This window comes from Panthera leo, chromosome D4 (genome assembly GCF_018350215.1).
Source record: "Panthera leo isolate Ple1 chromosome D4, P.leo_Ple1_pat1.1, whole genome shotgun sequence".
Classification (NCBI taxonomy): Eukaryota; Metazoa; Chordata; class Mammalia; order Carnivora; family Felidae; genus Panthera; species Panthera leo.
In genome coordinates, this window is record NC_056691.1 from 17,728,368 (window position 1) to 17,745,033 (window position 16,666).

General features: G+C 45.9%; 1 protein-coding gene across 3 annotated transcripts in view; it reads left to right on the top strand.

Moving 5' to 3' along the window:
• The window catches only part of PCSK5 (proprotein convertase subtilisin/kexin type 5), a 447,663-nt gene that overhangs the window by 29,864 nt on the left and 401,133 nt on the right, over window positions 1–16,666 (top strand). For all 3 annotated transcript variants that reach the window (XM_042911954.1, XM_042911956.1, XM_042911957.1), the window contains exon 2: window positions 12,379–12,483. In XM_042911954.1, the coding sequence (XP_042767888.1) occupies window positions 12,379–12,483 (105 nt within the window). The remainder of the gene's footprint in view (window positions 1–12,378; window positions 12,484–16,666) is intronic.

Below are 16,666 nucleotides of genomic sequence, written 5' to 3' on the forward strand. Positions count from 1 at the left end.
CTTTAAAAACTTGGTAAAAAAATAGCAGACTCTAAATAGCAGTAATGAATGTTCTTATCTGAGGAATATACAAGGATTATTTTACGTTAAGGACGTAATTACTCATTTTGGACCCACATGGATCGAAGGAAACAAAAGCCTGATGCCATTAACAGTTCATTCTTAAAGAGCTGTTGCAAACACGGTGTCTATCGGATGCTGAGCCCAGTCCTTATCTCATATACTAATATGAAAAATCGAGTTCCTTTGAGGGAGATATTCCGATGGAGCAAAGAAGACGTCACTTTCAACCTTGCGGTGGACAAAGCGGGGTTGCAGAGTCAAGTCAGAGAATTAGCTCCATTTTCGTAGAGACTTCGTTTTGTTTACTCTGTCTGCAGTGTCTCTGGATCGGTGCCTAGCATATTGTACACACTCAGTAAATGCATTAATGTCTCGGCAGGCTATCAATGTGTGGAGTAGAATATAGAAAATGGCATTCAACTTTCACATTCACATTTGCACTTTAGAAATTAAAATGCAGACCGGAGGAGAATCACATTAAAAAGGGCTTCTGAGGATGGTTTTTTTTTTTTTTCAGTGGGCCAAGTTCATTCTCAAACTGAAAACAAATACTTCAATGTTAAGCTACTTCTAATTAGAAGAACCTCACCAAGGGAAGTCATGGGATCATGGACGGCAGCCTGGCTCCATCCTACGGGGAATTGACGTGTGTTATGTTCCGGGCTCCATTTTCTGGGGACGTGTTATACGTGTTGGCTTGTCTGGGGAAAGCAAGACCTTAGGGAAGACGTGGTGCATGAGGGAAAAAAAAAAAAGGAAAAACTTGGGTGGTCAGATGACCTTCCCAGCCTGGCCCCACAGGCTAGGACCAGGAGTCGTGAGCGGACTTAGGCTACTTCTCTGGAAGATGTGTCTGACAAATAGGCTACCCCAGGGGCGCCTGGGTGGCTCAGTCGGTTGAGCTGCCGACTTCGGCTCAGGTCATGATCTCGCGGCCTGTGAGTTCGAGCCCCGCGTCGGGCTCTGTGCTGACGGCTCAGAGCCTGGAGCCTGTTTCAGATTCTGTGTCTCCCTCTCTCTGACCCTCCCCCATTCATGCTCTGTCTCTCTCTGTCTCAAAAATAAATAAACATTAAAAAAAAAAAAAAATAGGCTACCCCAGGAAACGCGTGCTCCATTTGAAGAATGGATTCCGCGTCCAGTGGGGTAAGTCGGGTTAAAATCCTGCTATGGTGTTTTTTCCAATTCTGATATTCTGCGATTTGCTGTGAGGCAAGTCTCGTGTCGCGGGTGACTTGGTGGGGCCGACTGTAGGTTTCTCACTTGAAACTGGAACATTTGCTGCTTCCTCTTTCTCTGTCTCGCATTTCCTTTGTGAAATTGTGTCTGTTTCTTGCTTGCTCGGGATTTGTAATAAGGTGTTTTTGATTACTTGCTTTTCAGATGAACTCCAGGGACCTAGAGTCTCCCACACTCTGCTGATCAGGTGGCTTTAGAATAAAACAATCAGGCCTCGTATTGGTGAGGGCAAGGAGGTGGGATCTGAGCGTGCCCATTCAATCAGTGGTAAAACAGAACCCTTTGGACACATTTTAAGGAAGAGTTAAAGTGCTGTAGAAAAGGCTTAGATTTTTGGAGTCACACACTTTCTCGTCTGCGCGTGTAACTCACCTTCTCTTGTGTTTCGACTCCACTTCCTGCCCCGTAATATTAGAATCAGTCTTCTCCCTTTGTTGGGAAGGTAGGAGAGAATTTAGGAAAGCATCAGTAAGTGTTAGCTTCGGTTATAAGTAGTGTTAGCTAGGCAATGGCTTTGAAAAAACCAGCCATGTGCTAGTTCTCTTTTGCTGGGCAAGTGGCTTTATCTTGGTTTTCAGTTCTGTTATTTCTTGGTTTTCTTTTGAGGATTAAATTTGATGGTGCTAATACAGAGCTTAGCAGAGTGCTGGGCCAGTATTTTTTTTTTTTTTAATATTTTTAAAGTTTTATTGATTTATTTTGAGAGACACAGAGACCGTGTGCGTGGGGGAGGGGCAGAGAGAGAGAGAGGGAGAGAGAGAGAATCTCAAGCAGGCTCCGCACCGTGAGCGCAGAGCCCGACGCGGGGCTCGAACTCACGAAACCATGAGGTCGTGACCTGAGCTGAAACTCCGAGTGGGACGCTCGACCGACTGAGCCACCCAGGCGCTCCAGTGCTGGGCCAATATTAAACCGTTATTCTATTGGTACAGTGTTTTGGAAATTGATCGTTGAACACCCAGAGAGTCCACAAAATTACCAAAAATAAATAGACCCCGGTTTCATTTCCTTTGCTCCTCACTGGATGTCTACCGACGTACTGGCTGTAGCTTGTGGTAGTTTCTTATTGCTCCCGTGACACATAGTCACAGACTCGTGACTTAACACAAATGCATTATCTCACAGTCCTGACGACCAGAAGTCCTAACCTAGAGTGAAGGTGTCATCAGAGCCACATTCCTTCTGGAGAGTCTAGGGAAGACTCATTTCCAGCCTCTGGAGGCCCATCCGCGTTCCTTGGCTTGTGGCTCCTTCTTCCACCTTCCGAACCAGTGGCATAGCATCTTCGAAACCCTTTGTCTTCTTCTCTTTCTTTCTCTCCCCTCGCCCGTCTCTGATCTGTGCTCCCGTCTCTCTCTTTGACCCTCTATTTCCACCATCACATCTTGTCTGACTTGGCTCCCTTCCTCTTATAAGGACGCCTGTGATTACATTGGACCCACCCTGATAACCCGGGACAATCTCCCCGTCTCAGAATGCTCTATCACAGCTGCACAGTCTCTTTTGCCACGTACGGTGACGTCTTCATAGGTTCTGGGAATTGGGATGCGCACATTTGGGCGAGGGACAGCCTTCAACCCATCACGTGCCTGCCTATCTTAGAACATTGCACTGAAATCATACAGATGACTCATCTTTCCTTGAGCACCCTGATTAAAAAATATGCATATATATGGTAGTGCCTCCTCTCTGAATTCATGTGCCCTAACGCCATTTTCTGAAGAGCTCTCTGAAGAGCTCAGATGCTGAGCCTGAACTTGAAGGGATTTAGGAAGACATCACAAGGGGTCTCTGATTTTCGAAACTAAAGCCTAAGAAAGGTCCCTTCATGTTATTTTGTAGCACTCCGTGGCCAGTGCAATTGTATCGAAGATATATGGTGCCAGACAATACTGTTTAACTTAGAACGGCCCTTGAACTTCAGCCTGAAGGGTACGCCTTAAAGATACTTTCTCACATGGAGATACTTAACGTAAGTTACTTTTGCATCTGCTCGAAGTGGATAGAAATATCCCTAGGAAACATCCCCTTTGTGTACAGCTCTTAAGAGCACAGTCTTCTGGGTAATTGAGATCTCTGGGTAGCTATGGTTTTAAATTCATCCTCAGAAAAAACATCTTTTGGAGTTAAGAACACGTGCTGTGGAGTTAGGCTACCCGGGATCCCCCTGAACTTCACGCTTTGCCGGCTGTGTGGCCCTAGGCAAGCTCTTGAACTTTGTAGGCTTCTTCTTTCTCGCGTGTAACATGGAAATCACGGCACTTGCTTCCCACTGTTGGGTGACGAGGACCCAGTGCAGTAATGCCTGGGTTTGCACTCCGTACATATTAGCGGTTCATCAGGTTTCTGCATTTACTTACCTTCTTCTTTAATAGTCAATGAACTCAACAGCCTTGTTATAAGTATCGCTTTTGTTCAGTGAGTCCGTGAGGTCATTGACTATGAAGGGACGAGGGAGGGAACTGAGAAATATAAAGGCAGACTTTGGCGAGTGGGAAATTCTCAATTCTCGGACACGTTTAACATGTGGGGACTTCCTTCATGCAACATTTAGTAAGCGTAACGCATATGTTGCATTATATGTTCATGTTCTGTCACAGAAGGGGTTAGAAAGAAATGAGCAAGAAACTTTCCCAAAGGTTTAGAGACATGCTCACTCTGGCTTTGATTACCCCAAGGACAGGGGCCATTCCTTCACTCGACACATTTGTTGGATAAGCCTAGCACTGTTAAAAGGAGCTAGGGTGAATCTATCAGTGAAATAAAACAAAAAAACCCTGCCCTTATGGAGCTAATATTCCAATGGGGGAAGACCAATAACAAATGGGATAAATAAAAATAATATACGTTAATGGTGTTAAATGTTACAGGGAAAAGTAAGAAAGGGGGGGGGCGGGCTATGCTGGAGGGCGTGATGGCAGTTTTAAATCAGGTGGTTAGTGAAAGCCTCCCTGAAAAGGGGCATTTGGCCAAAGATCTGAAAGCAGAGAGGATGTGTGTCAGATTTAGAAGATTCCAGGCAAAGGAAAAGCAAGTGCAAAGACCCTGAGGTTGGCGTGTGCTTGGTGACTTGGGGGAAAGCAGTCATGGCCACCTTCTCTTAGGTTCTACTTTAAATGTCACAGAGTCTGGAACACAGGAGGCAAATTATTGCAGAGGTTTTAATATTCTCGGGGAAGCACAAAAGAGGCACCGGAGAAAACATTTACATGAAGGAGAAGCAGTTTATCTAGTTGCTGTTTCTGTAACTGTAAATGGAATTCAGCACGTTGACGTTTTGGGCCTTTCCACGCTGAGCCTTGGAAAGGGGTTGGTTGGTCAGTAAGACCTGTGGGCTTTGCCACTTGGTTCTTCTCCGTCTCACCTGAGCGGGGGAAGAGATGTGGGCTGACAGGTGAATTCCAGCCCCACGTAACTGGTTCTTAAGTTTTCCAGTCTGTAAGTCATCTCACAGATGGGAGAGAGTGCACCAGAAATCCGTAGAGGGAAATTTATAACTTCTGAAATCAATGTCGTTGACGTATCATTGACGTACCCCCCCCCCCCCCCCCGCCCAGTGCAGCCATTTTTGTAGGATGTCGGATGAGTGTTGACAAATCTGCGTGCCCTGTGATGTGCTGATAAATACTAAACAAGTGATTCTTCCAGAGGAAAAGAAGCCCCAATTTTGTAGTCTTTGCCAATTTTTCCTGATATGTTAATACTTCCGTCCTTGTTGATTTTAAGTCACAAGTGTGACGTCATTGAGCAGGGTGTTGGGGAGAGGTGAAATGGGATTGTAAGCCTACGACGAACTGGTTCCAGCTCACCTAAGCACTTACCACTGATGTCATTATCACCGTCCTGAAGATACAGAGTATTCCCAACCGTCCACATTTCTCCAGGTTTTCCCAGTCAGTCCCAGCTCCACGCCTAGGTCGTCGCTGACCTGTTTCCTGTCATCATAGTTTGACATAGTCCTAGGATTTCATACCAGTGGCATTCTGCAGGAAGCGTTCTTCTGCATCAGCATGAGGTTTGGAAACTCATCGACGTTGTTGCATACATCAGTAGTTTGCTCCTTTTTATGGCTGGGCATTTCGCTATGGGGATATACCACAATTTATTTTACCATGTACCTGTTACCATTTACCTGTTGCATTGTTTCCAGCGTGGGGCTCTTATTAAGAGAGTTGCTGTAAACATTCCTGTATCAGTTTTGTTTCAAAGTAGAATTTCATTTTTTTTTTTTTCTGGGTAAATACCCAGAAATGGAATGCCTGGTTCATGAGGAGGATGTGTATTTCGTGAGAAATTACCAAACGATTTTCCAAAGATATTGGACCGTTTTACACTCCCACTAGCTAGGGGTGAGAGTTAGTGTTCCACAATCTTAGAGCGTGGTATTGTCTGTCCTTAACCTGTAGGCATTTGTGTGTGCGTACAGAACTATTATGATTTTAATTAGCGTTTGAGCATCTTTGCACATGCTCATTGGCTGTTTGCATATCTCCTTTTGTGAAATGTCTTTTCAAATTCTTGCCTGTTTAAAAAAAATGTGTAGAATGGGGGTCAGTTACCTTTCACAAGGGAGTTCAGAATTTGGGGAAATCTGTAAATTAGAGAGGGCGGGAGGGGAGAACAAGGCAGACAGCGTTCATGAAGGTGACCACAGGCCCTTGACATGACTGCTTCGTGACCAGGGTGACCAGGTTTGATGGGGAGTTGTCTCAGGTTAAGCGCTGAAAAGCTCCATGTCCCTGGAAACAACTCAGTCCTGAGCATGGTTGTTCACCCTCTAGAACTGTGTATGAAAAATTTGCAAACCGTGTGCCTGGAGTATAAAAAAATGTACACACTCTATACCTGGAGTCATTAGACTGGAGAGGATCTTAGCTACAGCACAGGGGAGACTGTTGGTGGTGAATGAATTCAGCAAGGCTGCACGGCTGCTCAGCGGGGTCAAAGTCACGATAAAATGTGGGTCTTCTGGCTCCTAGCCCTCTGCTCAGAAGTCAATAGCTTACTTGTGACATAAGCATTTAGGGCCTGGAAGGTTCTCTCTTGTTGGCAGAAAATAAAAAAAACCCTCCAACCACCCTCCAATCATTGTCTGACAGTGTTTGTTTTTTAAAGTTATAGATATAACGGACTCATTTATTTGGCTTCAGTTTTGATTTTCTGATCAAATTCAGTTGTTCCTGGAAGAACTAAGACATTGAGTCTTATCAGTCATGTACACTTGAGTATAAAATGGTTTCTTAAAAAAACTTCTCTAAGAGCAGTTTGGTTTGAGAGAGGGTCACGTTAGGGAAATTCTGGGTGCAAGGGTGAGAGGCTTCCACTAAAGAAGAAAAGGCACAAATGCTTGACAGAATTGGGAACAAAAGATGAAATTTATCAACTTAGTGTCAAATAGGGTTATGTTCCGAGGCCGGGAAGAGTGTGTGCATGTGACTGCACAGAAAAGGAGCTTGAGAGGGGCCAGAGGGAAGGAATTATTCTCCTTCTTTTTAGGTGGGATTAAGGAAAAGGTTGAGCTTTGGTGATTCTGCTCTTGATTTCATACTTCCTTATACACCTATGGTTTCTGATTTATTTATAAAATGCCCCTTTGTTAGTTATATATTGTTTCTTGTTTTAGCCCTTGTTGGTATTTCGTGACAGATAAACACAGTCATCTTTTGTTTTACGTTACCCTGGAGGAGCTAGATGGAATGCCTGCTTATAGATAACATTACTGCTCTGTTTTCATACTCTGTCTTTCTTTTGAATAACTCCCAACATGTTATGACATTTTTCTTCTTAATGTTTATTAAATGCCCTCAGCGTGCTCCGTGCCGTTGAAAGAATATAAAAGACACAATTCTTGCCAATAAGGGACATGCATATGAATAGAAAAGAGACACAAACATGCTTTTAAATCTATATATTTAGATTTTAAAATGTGTGTCCCTCTGAAAAGTGAAAGATTACTTTGTTCGAATGATGGAGAATGATTGAACTAAGGCACACTGCTCGTCAGCCGTGGTCTTGCAAAAACAAAACCAGCATAGAGACGTCTCAGCCTGCATCACCTTCCGCACCATAACCTTGGCAGTTAAGGTGGCATGAAATTATTTCTGCTGAAGCCAGCCTTAATTTGATGGTCCTGTGATACCAGAGATTTTGAAGCAGCTCTAGCTCTAACGTGTGCGACGTTAGCAGCTCAAGGCTTCCGATGTTCACGTCGTCAATCAGTAGTCTTTGCCGAGAACCTGTTCTGTGTTGAGCCGTGTACCGGGAGCTGGAAACAGAATGGTAAGCACCGCAGTTGTGTCTCCATCTCCTTGGAACGTACAGGCATAGAGTTGGGAGCACAGACGTTGAACACATAATTGTTCTAATCGAGGTATAACTACGGGCGTATATTTTTGATTCTGGGAGCTGGTGGGAGCTTAGCTGGCCTGGGGGGTTGTTTTTAAAAACATTTTTTTCTTCAGTTATTTATCTTCAAGAGAGTGAGCCTGCGCAGGGAGGGGCAGAGAGAGAGGAGGACAGAGGATCCCAGTGTGGGCCTCGAACCCACGAACCCCGAGATGATGGCCTGAGCCAACGTCGGACGCTCAACCAACTGAGCCACCCAGGCGTCCCTGGCCCGGGGGTTTTAAAGACTTTCTACCTGGGGTGACAGATGAAGGAGGAGAGGGAGGAGGCAGGGGGGCTCCTTGTCCGGCAGGTCAAGGGAGCGGCAGGTCTGACACAGGGAGCTGAAGAGGCCAGTGCAGCCTGAGTCCAGGGAACTGAGAGCCCGTGTGACCCATGCCGAGGCCAGAGAGCCGGGTTAGGCAGGCCCCGCAGGTCGGAGTAGGAGGATGGTCTTCGTTCACCGAGCACGGCGAAGCACATAGAATAGTTCCGGGCAGAGCATAGGTGTTACGATGATAGGATTACTCTGCTTTACTGTATAAACTATATTCTTCGTTAGCGTTCAAGGTTTCTTTTCACAGCACAGGGAAGCCCCTACAACACGTAGGCAGGTGAACTGACGTGTGGCATAGCCAAACTTGCCTTCTGGGGCGTTGCTCCGGCTGCTGTTGTAGAGAACAGAGTTGAGAGAGGAGATCTGGTGCACGTGGCTCTGAGAAGACCAGAAGCAGGTGTGTTCCTCGAACAAGAGGTGGGAACAGACACAGTGAGTCATCCAGGGGCCTGTGGCTGACGGGCGCCCCATAGCCCGTGACTCAAGAGGAACATGACTCGGAGGGGCTCTAAGTTGTACGAGAGTGTGTCAGGGGTTGGCTACGTTTTCAGAAGTTCTGATCGGTCCAGTTTTAAGAGTTAGTAGGAAGCCTACGACGGGACCCACTGGTTCTACCTGGGAAGGCATCTCAGTAGAGACTATTAAGTAGCTTGCAGAACCGGTCGAGAAGCCCACGCGTTCAGAATCGTGCCCCCACAGCCACGTCACGGGATGGACCTTGGCAAGGGTTGCCGCTTCATCCTCAACAAAACGCCGAGGAACGGGGGAGGCTTCCCGCTGCTGCCGCTGGAGGTCTCCTACGATCTCTTACCAGTTCGCCCGGAAAACGGGACGGGCGGCACGGATGCGCAGAAAGCTGGCAGCCAAGACGTCGAGACTCCTTCCACCCCTACGGCCACGCACGTAAATGCCTCCGAGCACGTGCCCCACGATGCCGTGGTCCGTCTTTGACTGGTAGAACCTTAGTCACGTCAGAACCCTAGCTGCACCGAGTCTAGCTTTTTAAGCTCCACAGTGTAGGAGAACTCACCGGAAGGATGGGGGGGTGAGCCCACCTCTAGGATGCACCCTACTACCTGGGTTCACCCCGATGCGCGACATCGAACAGGGATTTGCGTTTTCCCACCTCACCGTGCTAGCTGTATACACGTGGGCAGAGCTTCGATGACCTCCTTCATCCAATTAGAGGGATGAGGTTTATCTCCCAGGGTTCCTGGGGAGCATTAAGTTAAATATGACAACATGTACAAGAGCGGTCAGCTGCCTGGTGCATGGTGGGCATTCCATAAATGAGACATCAGTCAGTCCCCGGACACCATTGCACCCCTCTCCCGAGGAAACAGAAGCCCTGAAAGGTGGAGACAAAATAGAGCTTACCGCCCGAGAGATTCAATGGCCCGCATAAACGCGGCTCTTGTACCGGGCACGCAGACTTTGGGGAGCACATTCGTCCCCGGAAAAGAAGGTGGGATTTGAGTATGTGCCCTTTAATGTATTTGTGTGATTTCTTTCATTTTTAAATCGTTTTTGTTCATTAAAAAATAACGCACACACATAAACGGTGAGAATAAGAAAGGCCCTCTATGCAGTTCGAGTGTTCTTCCTGAAACATCCTCTACTCCTAAGCATATACGTAATTCAGATTCCTTCTTTGGTCTCCCACAAAAATTGGGTCGTGTGGTCTCCCTCCCTTCTTTCTTTCCTTCCTTCCTTCCTTCCTTCCTTCTTTCTCCCTCCCTCCCTCCCTCCCTCCCTTTACTACCTTCGACCTATGGATTATAGCTTGTTGTTGAGTTGTTTGTATCGTTCTGCTTTACAAACTTTGCTCTAACCTCCATTCTCAGACATAAGTGGCCGTATCTGTCCAATAAATTTTAGAAGTGGAAAGCCTGGGCCAAAGGTTAGGTACAGCTTATAATTTACGGATAGCACCAAATGGCTCTCCAAACGGTTGTCTCGGGGCTTGCTCTTGACCAATCCTACGCAAGCCGCATTTGTGCCTACGTCCTCGCCGAGAGCGTGTCATCAGACCTTTTGACTTTTGCCAGTTACGTAAAGGAATTTAAGAGGTGATACTAGGGTAGACCAAGAGGAATTCTGACCAAGGGATAGAGGCAAGGGATGAATTGCAGGATAGGAGGTGAGAGAACATAGGACTTATATTTAAATTGAAAGGGAGAGTGGTAATGTGACACTGTGTGTCAGGCAGTGGCTTGACCAGGCAGTGCTTGTGTGACTACATTCAGTTCTTATAACCACATTCACCCATAAACATTTTTTTTACCCCCCGTTTGACTCCGGTATCTGTCCACTATGCCACCTGTGTCCTTATTTTACAGTTGAGGAATGAAGGCTCCAAAACGGTTAAGTGACGTATCTAATATCCCAAAGCAAGCAAAGCGAGGACAAGGGTTCTGTTTTCCAGCTTCGTACACCTTACAGAAGGCCGGGATTCCAGTCTTTACCAATGAGGCCATAATGGATCTGAATATGTTTTCAGGGTATATTTTATCCATATTTGAGTTTACTAGTTCAACTGAGTTCAGTTATTTCCTATAATCAAAGCGTTTCCATTATAGTTGCATGGCCGTGGTCTGCAACTCACTGACCCTTTTCACATTGGTGATAGGTTCTGTGTAACGTTCTTCCTCAAAGATTTTCTGTTCCTTTCCTCAAGAACTACTGTGTTTACCCAAGGAGCACTCTTGACAAAAGCTACATGAGATGAAAGCTCTAAGCTTCTTGGGATTTTAAGATTTTCTTATAAAGGATTACACAGCCCATTGTGAATTCTACCCTTAGTCCTCAGGAATCTTAAGATTGGCTCGTAAATCCCTCCTTGAAACACTCTTGGAGACTGAGGCTGGCATTGGGCCCTCCCCCTCATTGTTCGCTGCTGCTTCAGACAGAGTCCACGATCTTTTCTGGGTACATCTGGGCAGTTTCCCCGTGAGTTAAAAATGTGTGACTTCAAATTGTCAAATCTAATAATGATTAGAGACCTTAAGTTAGAGCATGAAGTCCCAGTGAGGGCATGACTCTTAAATGGTGCAGTAGTTGGGTTGATCATCCCTACTAGAGGAGTGCGGTGGATAATTGAAAATGTGATGGAAAGAAGAAAATTAAAAAAAAAATAAACCTTTTATCTGGAAAAATAAAGCTGGACCAATGACTTTTTTTTTTTTTTTTAAATTAAGAAAGCCCAACTTTTGAATTGTCCTAGTTGGAAAGCATCCTGTTGATGGTCATTCTTTTAGGGCAGAGCCATGGTCTTCTGGAGAAGTAGCCATTGGATGTAATTACCCAAAGGGGGGGAAAAAAAAGGTGGGGAGGGGGTCAGTATCAAAGAATGGAATTGGAGAGCTGCGGTGGTCTTAGAAATTAACTAGTCCAACCTCAAGTTTTATAAGAATGGAAATGGAAACACAGCGAGTACATGGGATTTAGCCAAGAAACCACTTCTGAGCTGTGTCAGCCGGAATGAGAGCCAAAGTCTTCTGTCTTCGTTTGGTGTATTGTTCAATTTCCATGTATGTGATCCGTATCTTATAATCTGCTGAGAGACTATGACTGCCTGGGATTTTGTTTGTTTGCCTCAAGTGGACAGTGACTCGTTTTCAGAGCTATCCTGAACAGACCTAACTTTTTAACGGAACAGAGGGTACACAAACGGGAAGATGAATTTGTTAAAGAAGGGACTCAGATAACGTAGACCAAACTGTTCTTTTGCCCGGGATGCTTAGTCGATAGGTAGGGTCTGTGATCTTTGTCTTGTTTTAGAGACTGCCATCCGACTTTGAGCTTTGCAGTAAATGAATAACTGCTATGTATTTATACTGTCTACTTAAGTCGCGAAACAAACCAAGTGGTGTTTTCTCTGTGAATGACCAACTGCTCAGGACTTGTTTCAAATTGATGATATAAATAATCTAACAAGGTCCCTCATTGTACATTTCTCGCAGCAAACAGAACGCAATGTGTTTTTATAACCAGATAGCTATTTGATTTTTTTTTTCTCTTTCCCACATTTGGATATAAATGGATATAGAATTACTTAAAATGCTGCATATAAATTAAACATTAAAAGGGAGATACAGAGAGGCTAAGCTGCCCCATTATAATCTTTAGTTCCGCAGTCCCTGCCTCAAGGACACTCCATTTCATATCACATGTCCTTCTTTTGAAAAGTGATCACCAAGGTTCAAGTAACATTTAAGCATAGCAGACAACTGCATAATTTATGGGCCTTTTTTTCTTTTTTGTTTTGTGTTCTTACTGTAATGAAAAACAGGAAAACAGCAGACTCCCTTGAACTCCATTAACTCCTTTTTGTTCTTCCCCTCCTGTCTTTGCAGATCGGAGCCCTGAAGGACTATTACCATTTCTATCATAGCAGGACGATTAAAAGGTCAGTTCTCTCGAGCAGAGGAACCCACAGTTTCATTTCAATGGAACCAAAGGTAAGAAGAACCAGTTGGGTGGGGACCAAGAGGCAAAGCTTCTGCATTTTTCATTGGTAATATCACACTGGGAACTGATGACCAGCGTGAAGGTTCAAGTTTCAGGAGGTGCCATACTGTCCTTTGGTCCACTGTCTTGGCTTCCTCTTCAGACAAACATAGACGATGGCTTGATTTGCCCCGGAATATGCCGTTGCCGTAAAACACTGGTACAACAGCCCAGGGGGATCATAAGGCTGGGTCCTCCCGGAGAAGGGAGGAGTGTGGTGGGAGGAGATACGGATCGATTCAGAAGTACTGAAAGAATAAAAATTCCACACCATCGTAACAAGTCGCACGTAGATCTGGGGTCCTATGCAGACTCCATAGCGGGGTCTCTAACAGAATCCGTAGGTCAGGCCTCAGGTCGCCATGGGTCCTCACAATTTCAGCTGGCATTGATAGAGCCGTGCCATTGGCCACCCGGTGTCTGGGACAGGAAGGACACTGAACATGGAAGGGATAGAAGCCGGCTCCTGCCCTCGAGGGAGGGCTCGTCAGGTGTCTTTCTTGCGCGTTGTCTTTAGCCTATGCCCTTTTGGGTTATACAGACAACATACCCCTTGCAAGTACGTAGAAGGAGGTGTGATACGTCCACGTTTTCCCACTCCATTCTAGAGAGGTGGGATGGTTCTGCACTGGGAGGTAGGAAGCTGAAGGATGTTAGGAGCAAAGTAGTCACTGGCCGCTGAAACTCAGGGTGCGTTACATACCCATCCTTATTAAGTTACAGAAAGGCCTTGACTCCGAGAGGGAGCTACTTGGCCCCCCAGACGTGGCAGGCGAAAAGCAGAGGAGAGAGCAGCTGTACCAGCCTGCCCTGGGTCCTCTGTGGGCTCACTGGTGACTTTGTATTGATTAGGAAGGTTTCCTTCCCCCGTTATGTTTTGCCACATGAGCTCATTTTCAAATAAATTGGCGAACAAGTCCCTACACGTGAGCAGTAGCAGGCCTCGCCTAGAGATTCTGCGAAAATTGCATCCCTTATTAGAGCAAGAAGTCCTTATTTGAATTAATATGCAAATCGTGTTTGCCACTGGAAGTCCTGCCCTCTGCCAGGTGCCATGGTTCGCCTCGTTTAATTTGTTTCTGGAATAGTATCACCCGGCGTCCGTGATCACGAAATTGCATCTCGGTGATTCGAGGAAGCACATTGCTTGTAGGTCCCAATTTTCTGTAACCCGGTTTTGGGTTATAGGAACAGCTCCTAAGACTTGCAGTCCGGTGGCCTGAGGGTTGTAAATTTTTTTGCCCCCCCCCTCCCCCCCTTCATCTCCACTCAGAATTGAACGTCTCTGGAAAAGCAGTCTGTCGGGACGTTCTTGAATTAGCTAAATTTTTGAAGCAGAGTCACGTTTTTCATCTGCTAACCAACTTTCTTGAAGCTTTCTTGAACTTCAGTAATTAAAATGATTCCAATTTCGTAGCTCATGTGTGTAGTCAGTGTGAATTTGAGAAACCAAATACGAGTTGGGTTGGGAGGTAAGAACAGAATGTAACGAGGCATTGTGTTCATAATGAAGGGTTTACTGAATGTGGAGTTGTTTCAGACTCTAGTGTTATCTTGGGAAATCTTGGTCTTCCTTTCCTCTTATCTCAGTGCATCGGATAGCTCACGCGGGATCCGATAGAGACCTTGGATGCCGGCCCACATCACACCCGGAATGTATGCCCTTCTTCACTGAGACCAAAGGGGTAGGGCCATCTCAGGCCAGCTCTCGGGGATGTGCTCAGTTCCCCTTCCTCCTCAATAAAAAGAACACCCCTTGGGAGAACCGTACCTAACTCTTTATTCTGACGCCTCCTGCCCTCGTTCCCACCCAGCTGTTTATACGAGAGGCCGCAATCCTACCAACTGGGCCCGTGGGGTGCCTCAAATTGGGGGCTGTCTACAGTTTCTTGCAGATATTTCTTACAGATCGTTCATTCATTCATTGGCCATTTCTTGAGCCTCTAGTATATGGCAGGCCCTGGGTCAGGCTCTGGGGATTTGGAGATGTAGTTGTGCCCTAGGAGAAGTCACCGCAGGCCTCCACAGTCGCCTTCAGGGAAACTCAGCACATTACGGTGCTGTTCAGCGTGGGGGATGGGGGAGCAGGTGTGAGGGACGTGTGCTACGTTATTTCTCCTGTTCCAGCTCCCTCCTTGAAGAGCTCAGGCCAACATGGGTCATTATTATTATTATTATTATTATTGTTTTAAAGTTTATTTATTTTGAGACAGAGAGAGCATGAGCAGGGGAGGGGCAGAGAGAGAGAGAGAGGGAGAGAGAATCCCAAGCAGGCTCCGTGCTGACAGCACGGAGCCCGACGCAGGGCTCAGTCCCATGAACTGTGAGATCATGACCTGAGCTGAAATCACGAGTCGGATGCTTAACCAACTGGGCCACCCAGAGGCCCCTCATTATTACTATTTTGTAACGTTGAAAAACTTTTTACTTAGAGCAGTCGCAAAAACGTTGTGCAGAATCCCTGTGTAAGCTGCCCACATCCCCCAAATGTTGTTTACGTTTTACATTTTACCATTTGATCGTATTCTCTCTCTCCTCTCTGTCCACACTCACAACACACACCCCGCCCCCCCCCCCCCGCCCACACGTGTAGGTGTGTGTCCGTAGCTGCATCTAGAAGTTTTTTTCTGAAAATTTGGGAACAGATTACACACACGAGCACGAGGCACCTTTCGCTCTACATACTTCACTGTGTATTGACTAAAACCAAAGACGTTCGGCTACTATAACCGGAAGTACAAACGGTTCACGTTCTGGCCAAACTCTGGACATTAGCAGTCATTTAATGTTATTATCCAATCTAGCGATTTCGTACAAGCTTTGCCAGTTGTCTCTGTTCTGAGCCAAGAATACGTGTGGTTGTGTTTTTCCCACACCCTCTTTGTATACCGTGTCAGACTTCTTTTTATTTTTTCTTCCTCTTTCAACTGCTAGCGCTTTTTTTGTAAATTACGCACACACAACATCTGACGTAGGCTCCAGGCCCTGAGCTGTCAGCACAGAGCCGGACGCAGGGCTTGAACCCATGAACCATGAGATCATGACCCGAGCTGAAGTTGGATGCTTACCCTTCTGAGCCCCCAGTCTTCTCTACTTTAAAATGACTCGTTTCCCCTTTCTGATGAATAAGTGTTTTGTGCGGAGATCCTTTGAGACCGTGTCACCGTGTGCTGGCTAACTTTATGTGGCCAACTCATAGCCGATCTCATTGGGAGTATAAACCTAGTGTCCGCGGGACTTCCTTTCTTAGGAAGGTCTTCTTTTCTTTGCCGTTGGGTGTGTGTATGGTGGACGGCTTGGGTGCTAGAGTGGAGGCACGTGTGTGATTCGGGTGATGGGGCCACATCAGTGGCTTGGAAAACATTGGCAGTGTGTCATTTCTGATTGCCATTATCTTCAGAGAGAGAAACTGAACCAGTGAGTTGCAGGAAATACACACAGTAAACACATCCTGGCTTTTGCTTCCTGTAGTAAATTGCACGGTTCCTCCACCCCCCCCCCCCTCTGCTTTTGTTTTTATTTAGAGGGCTCTAAAGAAGGAAATGCAAAAATGGTGACACTATAAGAAGGATCTTCCTGGTGCTAAGAAAACGCTCTGGTCAGTTGGGGTGCATGAGCCCAGGGAACAAGAATAGCCTGGTTTCCGTGTGTTAACATTATGTTATGATTAGCTTTTTAAATGACAGCGATTCACAGACTTCTAAGACAGCATCCCTAGTACGGTAATGACAGTCTTGCAGAGAGTGTCGGTACATTATTACAGCAGTTGGATCACTGACTCTTACGACACTCTTATCCGTGTCTTTCTTTCTGACTGGCCAGCTTTTCTCCAAGAGACCTCAGCTAAATTTCAGGAACGACGGTTTTGAGTTAACATTCTCCGAAGCCTCTTATTAATCTGTTTAGAAATCTTTGCCAGCCCTCTGGCATTTGGTCAGGGAGGCTGTCGTCTGTAGAGAGCTTCAGAATGGAAGTTCTTTATAGCTTTTGTGTTGCCCATGCAGACACGGGCAGGGGCGGAGGCGGGATTTTTTTTTTTTTTTCCTTCTCCTCCTTCTTACCCAGAACAGAAAAACCAGAATCCTAAATTTCCTATTCCAGTCCTTTTACTGAGTTCAAGTCTGTTTACAGGTC